This window comes from Chiloscyllium plagiosum, chromosome 3 (assembly GCF_004010195.1).
Source record: "Chiloscyllium plagiosum isolate BGI_BamShark_2017 chromosome 3, ASM401019v2, whole genome shotgun sequence".
Taxonomy (NCBI): Eukaryota; Metazoa; Chordata; class Chondrichthyes; order Orectolobiformes; family Hemiscylliidae; genus Chiloscyllium; species Chiloscyllium plagiosum.
In genome coordinates, this window is record NC_057712.1 from 127,425,934 (window position 1) to 127,451,771 (window position 25,838).

The 25,838-nt window shown below is 44.8% G+C and overlaps 1 protein-coding gene across 1 annotated transcript in view; it reads right to left on the reverse strand.

The window, feature by feature from the left end:
• Nucleotides 1-14,411: 14,411 nt before the first annotated feature.
• Nucleotides 14,412-25,838, reverse strand: part of sde2 (SDE2 telomere maintenance homolog (S. pombe)) — a 49,688-nt gene continuing 38,261 nt past the window's right edge. Inside the window, exon 7 of the mRNA XM_043687280.1 lies at nt 14,412-15,048. Within this exon, the coding sequence (XP_043543215.1) occupies nt 14,833-15,048 (216 nt within the window). The 3' untranslated portion in view covers nt 14,412-14,832. The remainder of the gene's footprint in view (nt 15,049-25,838) is intronic.

Below are 25,838 nucleotides of genomic sequence, written 5' to 3' on the forward strand. Positions count from 1 at the left end.
GGGTCAGGAAGTGAGTTACACACTACAGGATTTCTAACCTATGACCAGCCCTTGTAACTGCTGAAATTTTATGGCTAGCCCAGTTCAGTTTCTGGAGTAGAGTGGTGCTGGAAAAGCACAGCAGGTCAGGCAGCATCCGAGGAGTAGTAAAATCGACGTTTCGGGTAAAAGCCCTTCATCAGGAATACAGCCCGAAACGTCGATTTTACTGCTCCTCGGATGCTGCCTGACCTGCTGTGCTTTTCCAGCACCACTCTAATCTAGACTCTGGTTTCCAGCATCTGCAGTCCTTGTTTTTACCCAGTTCAGTTTCTGCTCAATGGTTACCCTCAGGATGTTGATACTGGGAGATTCAGGGATAGTTACCCCATTGAATATGAAGAGATGATGGCTTGATTCTCTTTAGTTGTCGATGGTCATTGCAGATTCAGCTACTACATCAGGCCCACACTGCCTTAAGGATGTCCAGTCTTGAGTTGCCAAATCTATTTAAAGCCTATCTAATTCAACACGGTGATAGTCATACATCATGATGAATTCTCAATGTGAGGAGCATTTACTTTCATGTATAGCTTAATGCTATGATGATTTTTGTCTATGCAAGCTTGCTATGAGCAAACTGACCAAGTCTCCTACATGATTACTAACACGTCAAAAGTATGTCAGAGCTGTAAAATATCTTGGGATGGCTGGATGACATGACAAAACTGATTAGAAAGGCAGTTCTTCTCTCGGCTTGGTTAATTTTGTGGAATTTGAATTCTCTTCCCCTCAGTACTCAAATATTGGCGGCCATGCTTTATTAGATTATATGATGTAGGAGCAGGAGTTGGCTCTTCAGACCATCAACCATGCTTGAAGATCATGGCTGATCCAATTGTGGAGCCTAACTTATCTTCTCTGACTATTTTCCATAAACCTCAATTCACTTATCGATCAAAAATCTTTAAAATGTCTTCAACAGACTCATAATCTCTGAAATTCCATCCTCAAACCTTTCTCTGCACTTGAGATCCATTTTGAAACCCACCTGTACAAATGTGATCGTTCCCTCCAAAAACTACCTTGGAAGATTCACCTCCATTAAAGAGGGAAGGCAATGGCCTAGTGGTATTATTATTCCATTATTAATCCAAAAACTCAGCTAACTCCTGGGTTCAAATCCCATCACAATGGAATTTGAATTCAATGAAAAGTACCTGGAATTAAGAATCTACTGATGAACACAAAGACTGTTGGTCTCCACTAGTAATAAAGTTGTGAGGGAGTTGCCTTCAGAGTTTGGACCCCATGCTGTCTCATGGCTTCAGGTTAAACATGGGCAAGGAAACCTCCTGCTGATAACCACATACAGCTGTCTCTTCACTGATGCATCAATACTCCTCCATGTTGAACAACACTTGGAGGAAGCACTGAGGGTGGCAAGAGTGCAAAATGTACTCTGGTGGGGACTTCAATGTCTACTACCAAGAGTGGCTTGGCAGCAATGCTACTGACCGAGCTGGTCAGGTCATAGTCATAAAGGTCATGGTAAGGATGAAGACAATTATGTTTTTCCCTTATGTTGATTCCCTCACCACCTGCGGCCTTAAGGGAAAAACATAAGTGTCTTTATCCTTACCAATCTGTCAGCTGCAGATGCATCTGTCCATGACCGTATCAGAAGGAGTGAACACCACACAGTCCTTGTGGACACAAAGTCCCACCTTCATATCAAAAATACTCTCCATTGCATTGTGTGGCACTAACATTGTGCTAAATAGGACAGACTTCAAATGGATCTAGCAAACCAAGGCTGGGCATCCATGAGGCACTGTGGGCCATCGACAGCAGCAGAATTGTACTCCAGCACAATCTGTAACCTCATGGCCTGGCATATTCCCCAATCAACCATTACCATCAAGCCAGGGGCTCAACCCTGGTTCAATGGAGAGTGCAGGAGGGCACGCCAGGAGCAGGACCAGACATACCTGAAGATGAGCTGTCAACCTGGTGAGGCCACCAAACAGGACTGCTTGCCTGCCAAAAAAGCACAAGCAGCAAGTGATAGACAGAGCTTAGGGACCCTACTACCAGTGGATCAGATCTAAGATCTGCAGTCTTGCCACATCCAGTTGTGAATGGTGGTGGACAATTAAACAACTCACTGGGGGACGTGGCTTCAAAAATATCCCCATCCTCACTGATGGGAGAGCCCAGCACATCAGTGCAAAAGAGAAGGCTGGATGATTCACAGCAATCTTCAGTCAGGATGTGCCGAGTGGATGATCCAACTCGGCCTCCTCCACTGGTCCCCAGCATCACAAAAACCAGGCTTCAGCCAATTCAATTCACTCCACGTGATATCAAGAAATGGTTGGAGGCGCTGGATGTCTTAAAATGCGTAACGGTAGATAAATTCCCGGGACCTAATCAGGTGTTTCCTGGAACTTTGTAGGAAGCTAGGGAGAGATTGCTGGGCACCTTGCTGAGATATTTGTGTCATCGATATCCCCAGGTGATGCGCCAAAAGACTGGAAGGTGGCTGATGTGGTGCCATTACTTAAGAAAGGTGGTAAGGAAAAGACAGGGAACTATAGACCAGTGAGTCTTACATCAGTGGTGGTGAAGTTGTTGGAAAGGATTCTGAGGGACAGGATTTACATGCATTTGGAAAGGCAAGGACTGGTTACTGGGTGCAGGTGCATTGTTCCTTTAAAGTGGAATTACTGACAGACAGGGTGGTGAAGAAGGCATTCGGCATGCTTGCCTTCATTGGTTATAACATTGAGTATTGGAGTTAGGAGGTCAAGTTGAAGCTGTACAGGACATTTTTGAGGCTACTTTTGGAATTCTGCGTACAGTTCTGGTCGCCCTTCTACAGGAAGGGTATTGTGGAACTTGAGAGAGTGCAGAAAATATTTACAAGAATGTTGCTGGAGAGAGTGCAGAAAATATTTACAAGAATGTTGCTGGGGCTGGAGGGTTTGAGCTACAGGGAGAGGCTGAACAGGCTGGGGCTGTTTTCCCTGGAGAAGGGCCTGTGCCCGAAACGTCAAATCTCCTGTTCCCTGGATGCTGCCTGACCTGCTGTGCTGTTCCAGCAATAAAGTTTCAACTTTGATCTCCAGCATTTGCAGACCTCACTTTCTCCTGTTTTCCCTGGAGCATTGGAGGCTGAGGGGTGACCTTATAGACGTTTACAAAATTATGAGGAGCACGGATAGGGTAAATAGACAAGGTTTTTTTCCTCAGGTGGGTGAGTCCAAAATTAGAAAACATAGGTTTAAGGTGAGAGGGGCAAGATTTAAAAGGGACTTAATGGGTAACTTTTTCATGCAGAAGGTGATGCATGTATAGAATGAACTGCCAGAGGAAGTGATGGAGACTGCTACAATTACAACATTTAAAAGGGCTCTACCATTAACTGTATAAGTCTGGCCCTGGTTTGCGTTATCAAAATGCAACACTGTGCATTAATCTAATTAAGAGGCATCTGGATGGGTATATGAACTGGAAGGGTTTAGAGGGATATGGGCCAAGTGCTGGCAAATGGGACTACAGTAGAACCTCGATTATCCTAACGACACAGGCAGGGAGTATTTTGTCCGGATAATTGATTGTTTGGATAACCAGAAACAAGCAGTAATTTATGAGTGCCGGCTACCAAACATTTCTCAGTTATCCAGCAATGCACACCATAATGCCATTTAACTGATAACTGAATGCTGAGTTGCCTAATGCCGTTTTTACGGGACCTTGAGATCTTGTTCGGATAATCTGAAATTCGGATAATTGATGTTCGCATAATCGACGTTCTACTGTGTATTAATTTAGGACATCTGGTCGGCGTGGACGAGTTGAACTGAAGGGTCTGTTTCCGTGCTGTACATCTCTGTGACTCATGACCAGGAAAATCGATAATTGAATGCACTCACATACTGACTTTCTCCCCATTTTACTTACAGATATGTTAAATAAAAGGTTAAAGTTCATATATTCCATGTGAGTATGGAGAACACACACTCAATGACTGCCTGTCATTTCTTATTTAGCGATAAAAATACATTGAGTTGCACTTGGCTGGGATATTAGCCATTGCTGTACTGGAGTTAAGTGCATCTTGTATTGAATTTGCTGAGAATCCTGTTGCTTTAACTTGCAAACTGTGAAACTTACAGTTTAACTTGCATAAGCAGTCCTTTTATCTCCCACTGCCCTCCACATGTATAATTTTAATTTTGCACCTTTCTCTTTTAGCACCTGATGCTGGTACACTTCAAACAAACATGAGAGGCTGATGCGGGTTGAGTGGGAGTGCTAACCTGTTGCATGTGTTAATCCTGAAGCAGCATGGTTCAGTAAATACTCTGCAAACACCGCACATCTATCAGGCAGAAGGATAACACCAACCAGTTTCCACATTACCCACTGTTTGGAGTGATTTTGTCAGCTTTTAGGACAAGCCCCCTCCCCATCAAGGGTAAACACTGAAAGGGGGATGCAATTCTTCTGAACTGCCCCGTAATCTCATACACCAACCAAAATAGCTTGCAATTTTTAAAAATTCACTCATGGGATGTGCAAAGTTAAAAATCACACAACACCCGATTATAGTCCAACAGCTTTATTTGGAAGCACTAGCTCTCGGAGCGCTGCTCCTTCATAACCACCTGATGAAGGAGCAGCGCTCCAAAAGCTAGTGCTTCCAAATAAATCTGTTGGACTATAACCTGATGTTGTGTGATTTTTAACTTCGTACACCCCAGTCCAACACCGGCGTCTCCAAATCATGGGACGTGGGCAGCTCTGGCTGGCCAGCCTTTATTGCCCGTCCCCAGTTGCCCCTTGAGAGGTTGGTGGTGAGCTGCCTTCTTGAACCACTGCAGTCCATGTGCTGTAGTTAGCCCTTGGGAAGAAAATTCCAGGATTTTTATCCAGCAAAACTGAAGGAATGGTGATATATTGCTAAGTCAGGATGGTGAATGGCTAGGAGGGGAACTTGTTCCCATGTATATGCTGCCCTTGTCCTTCTAGATGGAAGTGGTTGTGGGTTTGGAAGGTGCTGTCTGAGGATCTTTGGTGAATTTCTACAGAGCCTCTTATCAACAGTACACACTGCTGCTACTGAGCATTGGTGGTGGAGGGTGTGAATGTTTGTGGATGCTGTGCCAATCAATTTGAGGTCTTAAAAAACATAAAGATGGATAAATCTCCAGCACCTGATTAAGTGTATCCCAGGAATGTTGTGGGAAGTTAGTGAAAAAGTTCAGGGCCTCTAGCACAGGTATTTGTATCAGCTATAACCATGGGTGAGGTACCAAAGGACTGGAGGGTGGCTAATGTTGTGCCTTTATTTAAAAAAGACTGTAAGGAGAAGCCTGGGAACTACAGACCAGTGAGTCTGACATCAGTGGTTGTGGAGTAAGTTGTTGGAGGGAATTCTGAGAGATAGGATTAATACACATTTGGAGAAGCAAGGACTGATTAGGGATAGTCAACATGGCCTTGTGTGTGGGAAATTGTGTCTCACAAACTTGTACGAGTTTTTTGAGGATATGACCAAAAACACTGATGAGGGCAGAGCAGTTTTGGGTCCACTGTTGTTTGTAATTTATATAAATGATTTGGATGCATTATCTACATGCACTTTAGTAAAGCCTTTGATAAAGTTCCACATGGTACAGTAATTAGTAAAGTTCGATCACATGGGTTTCAGGGAGAATTTGCCAATGAGATACAAAATTGGCTTGACAGTGAGAGACAGGAGGTGGTGGTCCAGATATCCCCCACTTTTCGCAAGTTCACTTTATGCCAATTTGCTTTGATGAAAGACCTACATTAGTGCCTGTTTTTGCGAATCTGAACAGGATTTTCGCATTTATGAGAAAAAGCGAAATGTTTCCCATATAAATGAATGCTTCTTTGCTTTACGCCATTTCGGCTTATGAACGGTTTCATTGGAACGCTCTACTGTCGGATAGTGGGGAATACCTGTAGAGGGTTTTTTTTCAGACTGGAGGTTTTGGGTCCACTGTTGTTTGTAATTTATATAAATGATTTGGATGAGAGTTTAGGAGGTAATAAGTTTGCAGATGACACCAAAATTGGTGAAATAGTGGATAGTGAAAAAGGTTATCCAAGATTACAAAGGGATCTTGATCAATTGGATCAAAGAGTTGATGAGTGACAGATCGAGTTTAATTTGGATAAATGTGAGGTATTACATTTTGGTAAAAATAAATAAAGTCAGGACTCGTACAGTTAATGGTAGGGCCCTGGGTAGTGATGTAGAACTGGGGGTTCGGGTAGGTAGTTCTATGAAAGTTGCATCACAAGTAGTCAGCATGGTTAGCACTCTTGTCTTCATTGCTCAGCTCATTGAGTATAGACTTTGGGATATCATGCTGAGGTTGTATAGGACATTGGTGAGGCCAATTCTAGAGTACTGCATACAGTTCTGGTTGCCCTGCTGTAAGAAGGATATTATTCAAGTTGAAAGGGTTCAGAAAGGTACATGAATAGGAAGGGTTTAGAGGGATATGGACCAAATGCTGGCAAATGGAATTAGGTCAGACTGGAGTGTCTGGTTAACATGGATGAATTGGACTGAAGGGTCTGTTTCTGTGCTGTCTGACTCTATAACAAAGCAGCTGGCTTACAGATGGTCTGAGCTTTAGGTCATAGAGTCATAGAGATGTACAGCATGGAAACAGACCCTTCGGTCCAACCCGTCCATGCTGACCAGATATCCCAACCCAATCTAGTCCCACCTGCCAGCACCCGGCCCATATCCCTCCAAACTCTTCCTATTCATATACCCATCCAAATGCCTCTTAAATGTTGTAATTGTACCAACCTCCACCACATCCTCTGGCAGCTCATTCCATATACGTACCACCCTCTGTGTGAAAATGTTGCCCCTTAGTTCTCTTTTATATCTTTCCCCTCTCACCCTAAACCTATGCCCTTCAGTTCTGGACTCCCCGACGCCAGGGAAAAGACTTTGCCTATTTACCTTATCCATGCCCCTCATAATTTTATATACCTCTATAAGGTAACCCCTCAGCCTCCGACGCTCCAGGGAAAACAGGCCTAGCCTGTTCAGCCTCTTCCTGTAGCTCAAACCCTCCAGCCCTGGCAACATCCTTGTAAATCTTTGTTTCTGATGAAGAGCTTATGTTCGAAACATTGACTCTCCTGCTCCTCGGATGCTGCCTGACCAGCTGTGCTTTTCCACTGTCATATGTTTTGACAGCTGGCTTTTGGAGTCGTGCAGCATGGAAACAGACCCTTCAGTGCATTTCAACCAAGTTTCCCAAAACTAAACTAGCTACTCTCAATGACAGAATATAAAAGCACTGCATTAGTTTATGTGTGACCCAGTTTAGTGTCTCCCTGCTCTACCTCACTCACCCCTCTCTTGACTCCTCCATTGTTTCGAAACCATCAGATTGGTGGCAGAATATCTGATACTTAATAAGCAGCAAGTTCTCCATATCAAATTTTGGGAAGACCAAAGTAATTGCTTTTAGTCCCTGTTTCAAATGTCATTCTCATGATTATAGTGAGGCCAAACCAGACCGATCCTAGTATTGGTGTCACATTTGTTTTGTCCTTGAGATGGGCTGTGTTATCAATATTCATTTTGGGAGCATGATTGCTGCTGGCAAGGCCAAACTTTATCCATCTCAACCACATCAGCTGCTGTAACCTCATGCTTTGTTGGAGTTTGACACATCTATTCTTGTGCACTGCTGACTCATCTCGCTGTTTCTGCCCTGCATCAAGTGAGGTTGGCCAAAGCTCTTCTGCCCGTCTCTAGACCCCCACCAAGTTCTGTTGGGGTCCAAACCTGTGGAGGGTGTTACAGCTATGGTCTGGCTAGTGCCCTGTATAGTTTCTGCAAGACTCCTCTGTTTTTGTACTCCACTTCCTTTAGGATAAAAGCCAGTATTCCGTTTTCCTTTGTTGCTACCCGCTGAACTTGTATGCAAGCTTTTCGGGATTTATATAGCAGGAGTCCGAAGTCCCCATCCATTTTCTACAGTCTGCAGCTTGACTTGCTCGCTCAATGAATCATAGAATCATACAGGAAGCCATTCAGCCCATCAGGTCTATACTGCCAAAACCACACTATTACCAACACTCCTACCATTCTGCACTAAGCCTTGAATATTACAACACTTCAAATACTTTGGTATATCTATCCCTTTTTCGTAGAAACATAGAAAATAACAGGAGTTGGCTATTTGGCCCTTTGAGGTTGCTCTATCATTCAATATGATCATACGTGATCGTTCAACTCCGTTCCTGCTTTTTTCCCCATACCCTTCCATTCCTTTAGCCCTGAAAACAATATTTTCTTCCTTTAAGTTAAGTCTTAAAGCTACTACTTTGACAAAGCTTTTGACCATTAATCATAGAGTCATAGAAATATACAGCATGGAAACAGACCCTTCGGTCCAACCCGTCCATGCTGACCAGATGTCCTTATGTGAAGAGTTAAATCGTGCTTTATAAAGTTCCTGAGAAGTATGTTGAATGTTTTATTCTGCTCAAGATGAATTAGAGATATAAATTGTTTAGACTGCCCTTTGGTTTCTTCACACAAGGAAATGCAAGTTCAGTCTCTGCAGTGAATGCATTTCTTTGAGCACTCAGTGACCCACTGACTTGCTAAAATTCAGTGGAATATTTGGATTGTTTTTCTAATGCTCCTTCATTGTGTGCACTGCAGGATCCCACTATTGGCTTGTTTGTATTGCAGTCAGTCACTGTTTCAGACACCAGCATGTGGGGCTCACACGGTACTGAAAAGTCAGCTTTGAACAGTGGGAGGCTCCTGAAATTAAAGCAAGCTCCTGTGCTTTCTGGACTCGCCTGTCTGCTTAGAAAACGGATTAAGAATCCAACTTTGTCACAGCAGCTTATCCTGCATTAGACCGCAGTGTTCTGGTCATGTGGACCTGGCACAGCCAGACTCTGAAAGCTGGGCAATATGCAACTGAAAGCGACCAACTTAGTTGTGTAGGTCTGTGACTGTGCCACACAGGGAGTTACTCCAGCTCTTTGAGGTGTGCACATGGGTCCTTAAGTGCTCTTTAATAACTTGCAGCATTTCTTAGTGAAATAGTATGGCAAAGTGCAGATTGTCTGTGGGTTTTTTGGTTGTTGGGTGCTATAAACAGAGGCTTTCAGTTGTATCATTCCTGACCTCAGGGCGTCACAACATTACAGTCAGTTAGGTAACTGTGAAGTATTGTCAGTGTTACAAAGTGAGAAACAGCATAAGCAATTTTCTCATAATTTTCCAGTGCAATACTTGTAGTTTGATTTAACGAACATATGAAACAGAGAGGAGTGTCCCATTAGTAAGAGTAATGCCTTTTTATAACTTACCTTTTCACAGGAATGCAGAGGCTGCTGGCTGATCCAGCATTTATTCCCCATCTCTAATTGCCCTCGAGAAGGCATTGGTGAACTGTCACCTTGAACTGCTGCAGTCCGTTTGATGTAGGTGTGCACACAATGCTGCGAGAGAGGGTGTTCCAGAATTTTGACCCAGCGACATGGAAGGAGTGTCAACATATTTCCAAGTCAGAATGGTGAATGGCTTGGAAGGGATGGTGGTGTTCCCACATATCTGCTGCCTTTGTCCTTTGACATGGAAGTGGTCATGTGTTTGGAAGGTGCTTTCTGAGGATTTTTGGTGAATTTCTGCAGTGCATCTTGTACATAGCACACACTGCTGCTACCAAATGTTGGTGGTGGAGGGAGTGGATGCTTGTTGTGATGCCAGTTAAGCGGGCTGCTTTGTCCACAGGTGGACTGGGCAGTGAAGGAGGCTTTTGGCACACTGGCCTTCGTCAGGAAGGTAAGCATACAAAACGCCACCTTCACCACCCTGTCTGCCTATGATTCCACTTTCAAGGAACTATGAACGTGCACCCCAAGGTCTCTTAGTTCAGCAACACTCCCCAGGGACGTAACATTGTATAGAAGTCCTTCTCTGGTTGGCTGGACCAAAATGCAGCACCTCACATTTATCTAAATTAAACTCCATCTGCCACTCCATTGGCCCATCGGATCAAGATCCCATTGTAATTGGAGGCAACCTTCTTCGCTGTCCACTACACCTCCAATTTTGATGTCATCTGAAAACTTAATAACTATACCTCCAAATAATTTATATAAATAATGAAAAGTAGTGGACCCAGCACTGTTATAGAGTCCTACAGCACGGAGACAGGCCCTTCGGCCCAAACTGGTCCATGCCGACCAAAATGTCTGTCCACACTAACCCCATTTCCCCACACTTGACCCATACCCTTCTAAACCTTTCCTATCCATGTAGTTGTTCAAATGCCTGTTAAATGTTGTTAATGTATTCGCCTTGACTCTTTCCGCTGGCAGCTCATTCCATATGCGTACCACCTTCTGTGTAAAAAAGTTGCCCCTGAGGTTCCCTTTTATTCTTTCCCCTCTAACATTGAACTGATGCCCTCTAGTCCTCGATTCCCCAACCTTGGCAAAAAGACGGAATGCATTCACCCTATCCATGCCTCTCATGATCTTATACATCTCTATAAAGACCCCCTCAATCTCTTATGTTCTAAAGAAAAAAAGCCCTAGCTTGTCCAACCTCTCCCTATAACTCAAACAATGGAGTCCTGGCAACATTCTTGTAAATTTCTTCTGCACTTTTTCCAGTTTAATAACATCTTTCCTATAGCAAGGTGACCAAAACTGAACACAATGCTGCAAGTACGGCCTCACCAACATCCTGTATAACTGCAACATAACTCCCCAACTTCTATATTCAATGCCCTGACTGATGAAGGCCAGTGTGCCAAAAGCCTTCTTCACTGCCCAGTCTCCCTGTGACTCCACTTTCAGAGAACTGTGAACCTGAACTCCAAGAATCCTATGTTCCACTGCACTCCCTAAGACCCTACTATTCACTATGAAACTCCTATCTTGACTTGAATTTCCAAGATGCAAGACCTCACACTTACCTACATTAAACCCCATGTGCCATTTCTCGGCCCACTTCCCCAGCTGACCAAGATCTTGCTGCAATTTCTGATAACCCATCCTCACTGACCACGATACCGTCTATTTTAGTGTCAGCAGCAAACCTACTAATCATGCCTTCTCATTCAAATCAGACATCGAAGGTAATTGTCACTGCTATTAATGCAGGCAGACTTTGGAGTCAGTTTCCACAGAGCAAGAATTCACACATCCAAATTCGACTTTTGAAATGTTGATCGAGGAATAAGTGCTTTTTAGCAGGACACTGGGGATGATTTCATTGCTGTTCTTCGACATTACACGAGAGGTCATCTCATTGAAACACAGATTCTTAACGGGCTTGACAGGTAAATGCTAAGAGGATACTTTCCCCCCCACCAATGGAGAGTCAAGAATCAGAGGGTACAGTCTCTAAATATAGGCAATCAATTTAAGGTTGAGATGAGAAAACATTTTCTCAAGATTGGGTGTTTTTGGAACTCGTAGTTATGGAGTTGGGGGGGGGGGGGGGGGGGAGAGAAACAAAGAGGTAGACACGTTCTTGATCAGTAGTGGAATCAAGGGCATTAGGGAAACCATAGGAAAGTGGTCATCAGGAATATTGGATTACACGATCCTACTGAATGGTGGAGCAGGCTCAAGACCTACTGCTGTAGCTACAAGAGCAGTAAAGGTTGCGGAATTCTGCAGGGAGGTAACTCACCTCCCAACTCTCCAAAGCCTGTCCACCATCTACATGGTACAAGTCAGGAGTGTGATGGAATATTCCCCATTTGCCTGGATGGGTGCAGCTCCAACACAAGCAGCTTCAGACCATCCAGGACAAAGCAGCCCCTTTCTATAGCAAGGTGACCAAAACTGAACACAATGCTGCAAGTGTGGCCTCACCAACATGCTGCATAACTGCAACATAACTCCCCAACTTCTATACTCACTGCCCTGACTGGTGAAGGCCAGTGTGCCAAAAGCCTTGTTCACTGCCCATGATTGGCAACATGTCTATACACATTCCTGCCCTCCACCACTGACGCTCAGTTGCAGCAGTACATACCATCTACAAGATGCACTGCAGAAATTTCGCAAGAATCCTTAGATGATTGAATTCTGAAACTTCATTTCACAGTAGTTTTGGCATTATTTCCTCACCCCCCCCAACCAGTTTCCTTCATTACTGGAGTGTCGGAAATGCAGCAACCAATTTAGAGATCAAGAATGCAAGTTAGCTTAGAGGAGGTCATCCTGTATTCCTCCTTAACCTACAATTGGGTATGCCTTGACTCTCACACAACTCAAGCAGCTGCACAGAGATTCCTTGTCCTGAATTTAAAAAAGAGTGAAGGTTTAAATGTAAATGCACTTCAGTTTTGAAGATTATTTTAAACATGGGTTTGGGGAGAACAGTGCAAGTCAACTGGCTTTCAGCTGCTACTGCCCATTAAGTAAAACAAAAATCACAGCAACACCAGGTTTATTTGTAAGTACTAGCTTTCAGAGCACTGCTCCTTCATCAGGTAACTAAGGAGTAGCACTCTGAAAACTAGTACTTACAAATAAACCTGTTGGACTATAACCTGATGTTGAGACGTTTTAAACTTTGCCCACCCCAGTCCTACACTGGCACCTCCACATCATGACTGCCCATTAATGCAGCTTTCTGGCAGATGCGGTTTTGAGAGACAAGGATGATACCACTTAGCAAAATGGGTTCTCAGCCAGCAGTACATGATCAGTATTTCAGGAACAAAAACAAACAGAGAAAAGCTCAAACAGCTCTGGCAGCATCTGTGGAGAGAAAGTCAGAGTTAAGTTTCAGGTCAAGTGAACGCACGGTGGCTCAGTGGTTAGCACTGCTGCCTCACATTCGATTCCAGCGTCAGGCAACTGTCTGTCTGGAGTTTGCACGTTCTTCCCAGTGTCTGAGTGGGTTTCCTCCGGGAGCTCCTGTTTCCTCTCACAACCCAAAAGATGTGCAAGTTAGGTAAACTGGCTGTGCTAAATTGCCCTTCGCGTTATATGCATTAGTCAGGGGTAAATGTAGGGTAGGGGAATGGGTCTGGGTGGGTACACTTTGGAGGGTCAGTGTGGACTTGTTGGGCCAAAGGCCCTGTTCCCATACTGTAAGGAACCTAATCTAATTTTCCTCCCAACTGGAGCACTCTCTCCACAGATGCTGCCAGACCTGCCGAGTTTTTCCAGCAATGTGTCTCTGTTTCTGATTTACAGCATCCATAGTTCTTTTAGATTTTAACCAGTATTTCAGGAACTGACACCAGCTTCCAGGGATATACTCCTCTGCCCAGGAGCCTGGAGAGTAAACAGTTTGCTACAGCTCAGTATCTGCAAGCACAGAGACTGGTCTCGAAGCACTGATGGCTTAAGCATCAAAGTGCTTCTTAAGGAGGTGCAAAATGCCAATCAACACTATTCTTAATCACATCTCAGCCTCCATGACCAGCCCCCAAACACCCCATAATCGAATACAAACTCTATCTGCGGTCATTTTAAATAGAGGTAACCAACTTCATGATTCGACGATTCATTTAGCTTTGTTAACTTTGTTTTAGATTCACTGCTGTGAATGTTCATCTTCCAGTTTATGCAAATATCCTTTTCTGTGTTAAATACCTTCCCAAATTACAATGCCATTTGCTCTATTATTTTTTTGGATAAGTGGGATAAGCAGGGTGAGAAGCCAGATTTATGCCCAGGTCCTGCAGGCTTTAGTTTGTTTGAAATGAGCTGAGGACAGTCCTCCCGCACAGGGAGAGATTGGCTCAGATGTATGAACATCATCCCACTCCCTAATTGCCACCCCAACTCCTGCACCCTTCTGATGAGGCAGATGCAGAGCACAGAGGAATTATGTAGCCGGTTCCTGGGGCCCAAGAGATTAGATTACTTACTTATAGTGGAAACAGGACCTTCGGCCCAACAAGTCCACACCGACCCTCCGAAGTGCACCCACCCAGACCCATTGCCCTACATTTACCCCTTCACCTAACACTACGGGCAATTTAGCATGGCCAATTCACCTGACCTGCACTTGTTTGGACTGTGGGAGGAAACCGGAGCACCCGGAGGAAACCCACGCAGACACGGGGAAAATGTGCAAACTCCACACAGTCCACACCTGAGGCGGGAATTGAACCCAAGTCTCTAACGCTGTGAGGCAGCAGTGCTAACCACTGTGCCACCGTGCTGCCCATAACAATACAATGACTGGAGAACCAAAGTTTGTGGAATTGTAACTCACTGACACCCATGGGACCACACTCCACTAGGAATCAATAACAGCTGGTACGAGGAGACTACACCTCACTCTCCATAGTGCAATCCTCACTAGGAAACAACACAGCAGTAGTGATGAGTAAGAAAGAAAATAAACAACAAAAAAGTTTATTTTCAGCATTTTTTAATAATACAAATTTAAAAAACATGACATACAAGTCTTAACCCACAGCTTTCACTTGAACTGAGCCCAAAGCACCATGGTCAGTGGGCTGAGAGCATTATGTTACAGGATTCAGAGGCACTAATGATGTGCGTGGCCTGTCTACAACATAGGGTGATGCACAGGTTGGGGGTTTGAGAAACTGTGCACTAACTGTCCAGTGCACTGAGCTTGCAAAACCACTTGCTACATGGTCAGCAACCCAATTCTTAACAAGAGCTTTATTCAGAAGTCCAGAATATTCCAAATTCCCAATGATGTCAAGACATTAAGTCCAATTTTTCTTCATTTCTTTAATGGTCATTTATTCAGGACAGCTATGAAAATATGAAAACAGTTTTATAAAATAGAACAACTTGTCTCGCTCATTTCTTTTTCCCTTTAGCTGGCTTGGCAAACAGCATTGGGTCAATCTGTTCCTTAGACAATCCCTTCACCGAGTAAAGTCTCGCTGCACGCTCCTGCAAGGTGCCCCCACATTTTAATCCAAGTGCCATCAATTCACTCTTGAGTCTGTCCAGCCCCAAACCCTGGAGTTCTTCTGCAGAGTTAAAAGCTGTCCAATCCTTCAATGCAGGCTCCTGGGGTGGAGAAGAGAAAAACAAAGTGTTATTCAGTTACTAAAACGTACCAGAGCACAGGCGGTGCGATGAATATTCCTGGACATAGGGGATTCTTTTTTGAATCCTCCTGACAGATAAAAGCCAGCCATTTTGTTTTAAAATTTCATCTGAAAGACAGCACCTTTGACAACATAGTGCACCCTTGTAACTGCACAAGGTTCTCAGTGTTGGTTTTTTAAGCTTGGAATTTGACAGAGTGGTGGTGGAGGGTTGTTTTTCAGACTGGAGGCCTGTGACCAGTGGAGTGCCACAAGGATTGGTGCTGGGTCTTCTACTTTTCATCATTTATATAAATGATCTGGATGTGAACACAAGAGGCATAGTTAGTAAGTTGCAGATGACACCAAAATTGGAGGGGTAGTGGACAGCGAAGAGAGTTACCTCAGATTACCTCAGTCAGGATCTTGACCAGATGGATCAATGGGCTGAGAAGTGGCAGATGGAGTTTAATTTAGATAATTGAGAGGTGCTGCATTTTGGGAAAGCAAATCTTAGCAGGACTTATACACTTAATGGTAAGGTCGGTTGGAGGATCTGAGCTAAAAGGAGAGGCTGAACAGGCTGGGGCTGTTTTCCCTGGAGCGTCGGAGGCTGAAGGGTGACCTTATAGAGGTTTACAAAATTATGAGGGGCATGGATAGGATAAATAGACAAAGGATTTTCCCTGGGATCGGAGAGTCCAGAACTAGAGAGTATAGGTTTAGGGTGAGAGGGGAAAGATATAAAAGAGACCTAAGGGGCAACTATTTCACACAGAGGATGGTACGTGTATGGAATGGGGTGCCAGAGGAAGTGGTGGAGACTGGTACAATTGCAACATTTAAGAGGCATTTGGATGGGTATATGAATAGGAAGGGTTTGGAGGGATATGGGCTGGGTGCTGGTAGGTGGGACTAGATTGGGTTGGGATATCTGGTCGGCATGGACGGGTTGGACTGAAGGGTCTGTTTCCATGCAGTACACCTCTATGACTCAAACCCCTATAAGTCTGAGGTGCGAGCTACCCATCCACTGAACCTCAGTTGACACTTTGGCAGTGAACTGTATCAGACATCAGAACAGCTGAAAAACAGAAAGATCAACCCAATGCTCAGGAAGCTTTTTCATTAAAAAAATCACATCAGGGATTCCTGCTCCCAATCTTACCTGAAAGCTCATACAGTTAATGCAAAAGTTGACACATTAGAATTCCTACAGTGTGGAAACAGACCCTTTGACCCAACAGGTCCACACCAATCCCCTGAAGAGTATTCCACCCAAACCCATTACCATACGTTTCCCCTGACTACTACACCTAACCTACACATCCCTGAACACTATAGGCAATTTAGCATGATCAATCCACTTAACCTGCACATCCTTGGACTGTGGGAGGAAACTGGTGCACCCGGAGGAAACCCACGCAGACACGGGGAGAATGTGCAAACTCCACACAGTCGCCAGAGGTTGGAATTGAATCCGGGTCCCTGGCGCTATGTGGAGCAGTGCTAGCCACTGAGCCAACACAATTGTTGACTGCAATTGTTGTGTACTCAGAGTCACATAGCAGTAGTGAGCCAACAGGAGGCAATAGATAGGGAAGGTGCACCTGAATTCCTGACTGGCTGACTTGCAAGGTCAAAGTTACAGAACGGTTGCTTTTGGACCTCAGAGTCAAAGCATATGCCCTTATGCCTGATTCTCCAGCTTCTCAGATGCTGCCTGACCAGCTGTGCTTTTCCAGCACCATACGTTTTGACTCCGATCTCCAGCATCTGCAGTCCTCACCTTCTCCTTGCAAACATCAGAAGCCAGGCCACTCTCCACTGGCCCCCCGCAGCGTGCACCACCATCTAGTGGGGAAGTCGAGAATAAACTTCCCTTCAGCTCTGAAGAAGAGTTACCTACACTCAAAATGTTAGCTTGTGTGCACTCTCCCTCTTTCCATGGATGCTCTCTGAACCTCTGATCTTCAGCATTTGTTTTCAGTCGAGAATAAACTTGCCAAGCTTCCCCCAACACTAAATCTCTCTCCTTTCAAATCCTATCCTGATGACATCCTCTGTTGCTTTTCCAATTGCAAAGAGCTCTAGATGTGTGCGGCCTATCAGAGATGTTCAGAGAAAAGTTAGCAGTTGTGTTTCAACCTAAAATAAGCTCTTCCCAGCCACTTATTTTCCTAAATAATGACCTGCTTAAAAAGAAACTTGTATAAGGTCTTGTATAAACCCGATAACAAGAAAGCACCAGCAGATTTTGTGGTTGATGTTACAAGCCCAGCTTGCAGTGCGATAGATGTGATTGTGTGATGCCTTCCACAGGGGAATAATCTAGCAACCACTGTCTGGAATCATAAATGAAGAATGACCACTTTAGGAGGGCTATAAGGAGGGCCTGCAGTCCAAGAAAAGACAAGTTCAGAACAGCAAATGGATTACAAAATATACACTGGAAAATCAACATTTCAGGCAAAAGCCCTTCATCAGGGAACATTCGTCTATTTTCCTGCTCCTCAGATGCTGCCTGACCTGCTGTGCTTTTCCTCAACGCAACCATGTGTGAAAGAGTTGCCCCTTAGGTCTCTTTTATATCTTTCCCCTCTCACCCTAAACCTATGCCCTCTAGTTCTGGACTCCCCCACCCCAGGGATGAGACTTTGTCTATTTATCCTATCCATGCCCCTCATGATTTTATAAACCTTTAAGATCACCCCTCAGCCTCTAACGCTCCAGGGAAAACAGCCCCAGGCTATTCAACCTCTCCCTACAGCTCAAATACTCCAACAACTACTGTGGGCGCCCGTACTCTGACCAATAAAGGAAAGCATACCAAACGCCTCCCTCACTATCCTATTTAACTGCGACTTCACTTTCAAGGAGCTATGAACCTGCACTCCAAGGTCTCTTTGTTCAGCAATACTCCCTATGACCTTACCATTAAGTGTATAAGTCCTGCTAAGATTTGCTTTCCCAAAATGCAGCGCCTCACATTTATCTATTGCTTAATTCTGTTTCTCACTAGCTGCTTATGCTGTTTGGCATGCAGACTGTCTTGTTTGATAGCTTCACCAGATTGACTCCTGATTCTTTAGGTATGCTTGGTGTTTCTCTTGGCATAATCTCCTGCACTCTTCATTTAATCAGACTGATCCCATGATTAGATGGTAACAGCAGAGTAGGGGATATGCCAGGCCATGAGGCTGCAGATTGAGAGTACAATTTGATTGCCGATGGCCCACAGCACCTTATGGGTGCCAATCTTTGGTTGTTAGATCCCTACCAAGTCAGTCCCATTTCACACGATGATAGTGCCAAGCAATGCGATAGAGGGTATTCTCAATTTCAAGGTTTGACGTTGACATTTAGGGTGGCTCAGTGGTTAGCACTGCTACCTCACAGCACCAGGGACCTAGGTTCAATTCCAGCCTCAGGCGACTGTCTTTGTGGAGCTTGCACATTCTCCTGTGTCTGTGTGGGTTTCCTCCAGATACTCTGGTTTCCTCCCACAATTCAAAGGTGTGCAGGGCAGGTGAATTGGCCATGCTATATTGCCAAGTCAGGGGTAAATATAGGGTAGGGCAATGGGTTTGGGTAGGTTGCTCTTCAGAGGGTGGGTGTGGATTTGTTGGGCCGAAGGGCCTGTTTCCACACTATAGAGAATCTAATCTAATCTAAAAGAAAACAAAGACTGCACGATGGTCATTCTTACCAATACTATCATAGAATCAGGCCATTCAGCCCACACTAACCCTCTGAACAGCATCCCAGCCAGACCCACCTCCACTACCTTATCCCTGCATTTCCCATGGTTAATCCACTTAGCCTGCACATCCCTGGACACCATGGGCACTTTAGCATGGCCAACCCAACTAGCCTAGTAGTTGACAGATGCACCTGCAGCTGGCAAATTGCTGAGGATAAGGTCAAGTACGTTCTTCCCTCATCATCTGGCACAGACCCAGTCTAGCAGCAGCATCCTTTCGGACTTGGCCCATTTGCTCAGTACTGGTGCTACCATGCTCCCTCAGTGCTGTTCAACATGGAGGTTTCCTTGCCCATGTTTGACCAGTTGCCATGTGACTTCATGGGGCCCAGAGACCATGTCCAGGACTCCCAGGGAACTCCCTCCAGACTGTATATTACTATGCCACCGTTTCCACTGGCTCTGTCCTGATGATAGCAGTTGATACAACTGAATGGTTTGCCAGGTCATTTCAGAGGGCAGCTATGAGTTAATTACATTGCTGTGGGTCCCGAGAAACACATAGGCAAAATAAGACCGTTTCCTTCCCTAAAAGGACATTAATGCACAATTGACAATGCCTCTATGTCATAATTAGACTTTTAATTCCAGATTTATACTGAATTTGAACTCAAATTCCACCATCTGTCTGTCTCTGGATTACTCTTCCAATAATACTGCGAGACCATAGACACAGTCATAGAGATGTACAGCACAGAAACAGACCCTTCGGTCCAACTCGTCCATGCCGACCAGATATCCCAACCCAATCTTGTTCCACCTGCCAGCACCTGGCCCATATCCCTCCAAACCCTTCCTATTCATATACCCATCCAGATGCCTCTTAAATGTTGCAATTGTACCAGCCTCCACCACTTCCTCTGGCAGCTCTTCCGAGAAAGTTTAAATATTTGCATTTTTTTTTAAATAACATCTTCCTCCTATGAGGTGTAAATTGACACCATTTTCAGACATCTGACTGATGGATATACTGGTTGACATTGGGCATTAAGGTACAATCTGAGACTGTGGTTTTGGATTGTCAGGGTGGGTCCTTAAATGGTTGTCTGCAGTGTTCATTGTGAATGTTACCACTGGGTGGTGCAGTGACAGCACGTGCTCGAACGGAGCTTGGCAAGGGAACAGCAGCGGTCTGGAACAAAAATGGTGCTGCCCATATAACCATAACAAATAGGAACAGATGTAGGCCATTCAGTCCCACAAACCTGTTCCAACATTCAACAGAAGCATGGCTGATTTGGCATTCCTCATGTTCACCTTTCTCCTCTTTTCCCCGTAACACACTCCTCTCCAACTCAGCATGAATCTGTCTCAGTCTTAAATATACACAAGGACTCTGCCCCCCACAGCCCTCTGTGGCAAGGAATTGGAAAGACAATCAATTCAAGAAATTTATAAGCCCTTACGACATAAGAACAGAATTAGGCCATTCAGCCCATCAGGTCTGCTCTACCATTTGATCATGGCTGTTATGTTTCTTGACCCTATTCTCCTGCCTCTTCCCTGTAAGCCTTGATCCCCTTATCGATCAAGAGTCTATCTTGGTCTTAAATACATTCAATGATTTGGCCTCTAAAGCCCTCTGTGACAATGAAGATCACCACCCTCTGGCTGAAGAAATTCCAAGGCTGTGCCCTCAGATCCTAGTCTCTACTAACAAAGACATCATCTCTGCGTTCACTCTACCCAGGCCTCTCAGTATCCTGCAAGTTTCAATTATCCCCTCATATTGTCGCACCTCGTACGACAAGCCCCTCATCCCCAGGATCATGCTTGTAACCTCCTCCGGACCCTCTCCAATACCAGCACATCCTTCCTTAGATTTGGGGTCCAAAACTGCTCTCATATTCCAAACATAATTTGACCTGAGCCTTATACAGCCTCAGTAGTACATTTCTGCTTATGTATTCTAGCCCTCTTGAAACGAATGCTAACATTGCATTTGACTTTCTAACTGCCAACTGAACCTGCACGTTCACCTGAAAAGTCCTAATCTGGAGATGCCGGTGTTGGACTGGAGTGTACAAAGTTAAAAAAAATCACAACACCAGGTTATAGTCCAACAGGTTTGAGGAAACACTAGCCACAACCACCTGAAGGAAGAGAATTGCTCCGAAAGCTAGTGCTTCCAAATAAACCTGTTGGACTATAACCTGGTGTTGTGCGATTTATAAATTAGAAGTCCTAGTTGAGGATTCTCCTAAATCCCTTTGTGCTTCAGCTTTCTGAAGCCTTGTCCTGTTTAAAAAATAGTCTATGCCTCTTTCTTCCTACCAAATAGCATAACCTCATACTTTGCCACATTGTATTCCTATTTCTTTGCCCATTCTCCTACCCTATCCAAGTCCTTCTGCAGCCTCCCAGTTTCCTCAACACCATGGTGGCACAGTGGTTAGCACTGCTGCCTCACAGCGCCAGAGACCCGGGTTCAATTCCCGCCTCAGGCAACTGACTGTGTGGAGTTTGCACGTTCTCCCCGTGTCTGCGTGGGTTTCCTCCGGGTGCTCCGGTCTCCTCCCACAGTCCAAAGATGTGCAGGTCAGGTGAATTGGCCATGCTAAATTGCCCATAGTGTTAGGTTAGGGGTAAGTGTGGGGGTATGGGTGGGTTGCGCTTCGGCGGGTCGGTGTGGACTTGTTGGGCCGAAGGGCCTGTTTCCACACTGTAATGTAATCTAATCTAAACCACCTGTCCCTCCACCTTCGTGTCATCTACAAACCTAACAAAAATGCCCTCAGTTCCTTTCTCCATGAATAGCTGTGGTCCCAACACTGACCCTTGCAGAACTCCACCAGTTATAGCTCACATCCTGAAATGACCTTTATTCCTACTCTACCTTCGGCCAGTCAGCTAATCCTCTATCCATGGCAGTATCTTGCGTCTAACAGCATGGGCTCCTATCTTATTTAGCCGCTCCCTGTGCAGCACCTTGCCAAAGACCTTCTGGAAATCCAAACACAACACATCCACTGGTCACAGAGATGTACAGCATGGAAACAGACCCTTCAGTCCACCCCGTCCATGCCGACCAGATATCCCAACCCAATCTAGTCCCACCTGCCAGCACCTGGCCCATATCCCTCCAAACCCTTCCTATCCATATACCCACCCAGATGCTTTTTAAATGTTGCAATTGTACCAGCCTCCACCACTTCCTCTGGCAGGTCATTCCATACATGTACCACCCTCTGCGTGAAAAAGTTGCCCCTTAGGTCTGAAGGATGTGGTGGCACTGGAACGGGTGCAGAGGAGGTTTACCAGGATGTTGCCTGGTATGGTAGAAAGATCGTATGAGGAAAGGCTGAGGCACTTGGGGTTGTTTTCATTGGAGAAAAGAAGGTTTAGGGGTGACTTGATAGAGGTGTATAAGATGATTAGGGGTTTAGATAGGGTCGACAGTGAGAATCTTTTTCCACGTATGGAGTCAGCTATTACAAGGGGGCATAGCTTTAAATTAAGGGGGGGTAGGTGTTAGGGGTAGGTTCTTTACTCAGCGAGTCGTGAGTTCATGGAATGCCCTGCCAGTAGCAGAGGTGGACCCTCCCTCATTATGGGCATTTAAGCGGGCAATGGATAGGCATATGGAGGATAGTGGGCTAGTGTAGGTTGGGTGGGCTTGGATCAGCGCAACATCGAGGGCCGAAGGGCCTGTACTGCGCTGTATTCTTCTATGTTCTATGATTTTATAAACCTCTATAAGGTCACCCCCTCAGTCTCCGATGCTCCAGGGAAAACAGCCCCAGCCTACTCAGTCTCGACTGTAGTTCAAATCCTCCAACTCTGACAACATCTTTGTAAATCTTTTCTGAACCCTTTCAAGTTTCACAACATCCTTCCGATAGGAAAGAGACCAGAATTGCACGCAATATTCCAACAGTGGCCTAACCAATGTCCTGTACAGTCGCAATATGACCTCCCAACTCCTGTACTCAATACTCTAACCAATAAAGGAAAGCATACCAAATGCCTCCTTCACTATCCTATCCCCCTGCGACTCCACTTTCAAGGAGTTATGAACCTGGACTCCAAGGTCTCTTTGTACAGCAACACTTCCTAGGACCGTACCATTAAGTGTATAAGTTCTACTAAGATTTGCTTTCCCAAAATGCAGCATCTCGCATTTATCTGAATTAAACTCCGTCTGCCACTTCTCAGCTCATTGGCCCATCTGATCAAGATCCTGTTGTAATCTGAGGTAATCCTCTTCGCTGTCCACTACACCTCCAATTTTGGTGTCATCTACAAACTTACTAACTATACCTCTTGTACTCACATCCAAATCATTTATATAAATGTCAAAAATTAGTGGACCCAGCATTGATCCTTGTGGCACTCCACTGGTCACAGGCCTCCAGTCTGAAAAACAACCCTCCACCACCATCCTCTGTCTTCTACCTTTGAGCCAGTTCTGTATCCAAATGGCTAGTTCTCCCTGTATTCCGTGAGATCTAACCTTGCTAATCAGTCTCCCATGGGAAACCTTGTCGAACACCTTACCGAAGTCCACATAGATCACATCTACCGTTCTGCCCTCATCAATCCTCTCTGTTACTTTCTCAAAAAACCCAATCAAGTTTGTGAAACATGATTTCCCACACACAAAGCCATGTTGACTATCCCTAATCTGTCCTTGTCTTTCCAAATACATGTACATCCTGTCCCTCAAGATTCCCTCCAACAACCTGCCCACCACTGACATCAGGCTCAATGGTCTATGGCTCCCTGGCTTGTCCTTACCACCTTTCTTAAACAGTGCCAACCTCTAGTCTTCCTGCACCTCACCTCTGACTATCAATGATACAAATATCTCAGCAAGAGGCCCAGCAATCAGTTCCCTAGCTTCCCACAGAGTTCTCAGGTACACTTGATCAGGTCCTGGGAATTTATCCACCTTTATGCGTTTCAAGACATCCAGCACTTCCTCCTCTGTAATAAGGACTTTTTCAAGATGTCACCATCTATTTCCCTACAGTCTACATCTTCCATATCATTTTCCACAGTAAATACTGATGCAAAATACTCATTTAGTATCTCCCCCATTTTCTGCGGCTCCACACAAAGGCCGCCTTGCTGATTTTTGAGGGGCCCTATTCTCTCCCTAGTTACCCTTTTGTCCTTAAAAGTATTTGTAAAAGCCCTTTGGATTCTCCTTAATTCTATGTGCCAAAGCTATCTCATGTCCCCTTTTTGCACTCATGATTTCCCACTTATGTATACTCCTACTTCCTTTATATTCTTCAAAGGATTCACTCGATCTATCCTGTCTGTACCTGACATTGGCTTCCTTCTTTTTCTTAACCAAACCCTCAATTCCTTTAGTCATCCAGCATTCCCCATACCTACCAGCCTTCCCTTTCACTCTAACATGAATATACTTTCTCTGGATTCTTGTTATCTTTTATTTATTGCTGAAGGTCTCCCATTTTCCAGCTATCCCTTTACCTGCGAACATTTGCTCCCAATCAGCTTTTGAACGTCTTGCCTAATACCGTCAAATAACCTCTCTGGATGTATTTCCGGGAATATCCTCCTTCAGCACAGCAGTAATGCTAGCCTTATCAAAAATGTCACTCCCCCTCCTCTCTTGCCTCCCTTTCGATCCTTCCTGTAGCATTTGTATCCTGGAACATTAAGCTGCTATGATATCCCAGTCCCATGTTCCTAACCATGCCCTGAGTTCATCTGCCTTCCCTGTTAGGCCCCTTGCATTGAAATAAATAGTCTAATTTATTAGTTCTACCTTGTCCTTGCCTGCCCTGACTGTTTGACTCGCTTCTGTTCTCAACTGTACCAGTCTCAGATTGATCTCTTTCCTCACTATCTCCCTGGATCCTGCGTGTTTCTTCACTGCGAATTGGCTATAATGTGATTGAAGAATTTAGATCATTTGTAGAATGCAGACTTTCATTCCCTGTATTGGCTGTAATGAGATCCTGGTCCCATTTGTTTAAATGGTGCTGCTATTATGTGATTTTCTTATAACATGGGATCACACAGAAACAAAACGATCACGTTATATCAGAACAGACTATACATGCTTTTTTCCGTCTCCTGATTTATTTTCTTCCTCACATCCTGATTACTACTCGGAGGCCTGCACACAACTTCCATCAGGGTCCTTTCCCTTTGCGGCTCTTCAACTTCATCCACACAGATTCTCATCTCAGTCTTAAATCAGCCCTCTGGCCTGAGACTCTTCCATGAAGCGAGACATCCTCTCAGGATTTAAAATCAGCTAGGAGAAAGTGAGGTCTGCAGATGCTGGAGATCAGAGCTGAAGAATGTGTGGCTGGAAAACCACTTCAGGATTCCTGAAGAAGGGCTCATGCCCGAAACATCAATTCTCCTGCTCCTTTGATGCTGCGCTTTTCCAGCATCCTCTCAGGATTTACCCTGTCCAGCTCCTTAAGAATCCCATGTGTTTTAATGAGACCACCTCTTACTCTTCTAAATTCCAACGTGCAGAATCCCTATCCCATTTAAACTTTGCACCACACTGCATTAAATTCCTAAGCAATAGCTCACTGATATGAACAGGCGTTTCACATTTTGCTGCAATTATCATTTAAAATATTCCAATACAAAATACAGTGTAACTTTGGAAGGATTAAAGCTCAGAAATCACAGGGTGGACCTCTGAAAAACCTTGAGGAACCTTAACAGGGTTATCTGTGTCACTGGGTGCAGGAGGGTCTTTTTTATGAGGAGGAGGAGAGCTGGTCCCGGCCACGTAGACAACTTAAGGCTGCACATGGTGTCCGCATGCGCACACAAACTCATCCTGGCAAAGAAAGTTGTGTTGTGACAAAGTCAAGTTACTGGCCCAATTGTTTCCTCTCACAGTCCAAAGATGTGCAGGTCAGGTGAACTGGCCATGCTAAATTGCCCACAGGTGTTAGTTAGAGGGAAATGGGTCTGGGTGGGTTACTCTTCGGTGTGGACTTGTTGGGGGTGGCACGGTGGCTCAGTGGTTAGCACTGCTGCCTCACAGCACCAGGATCCCAGGT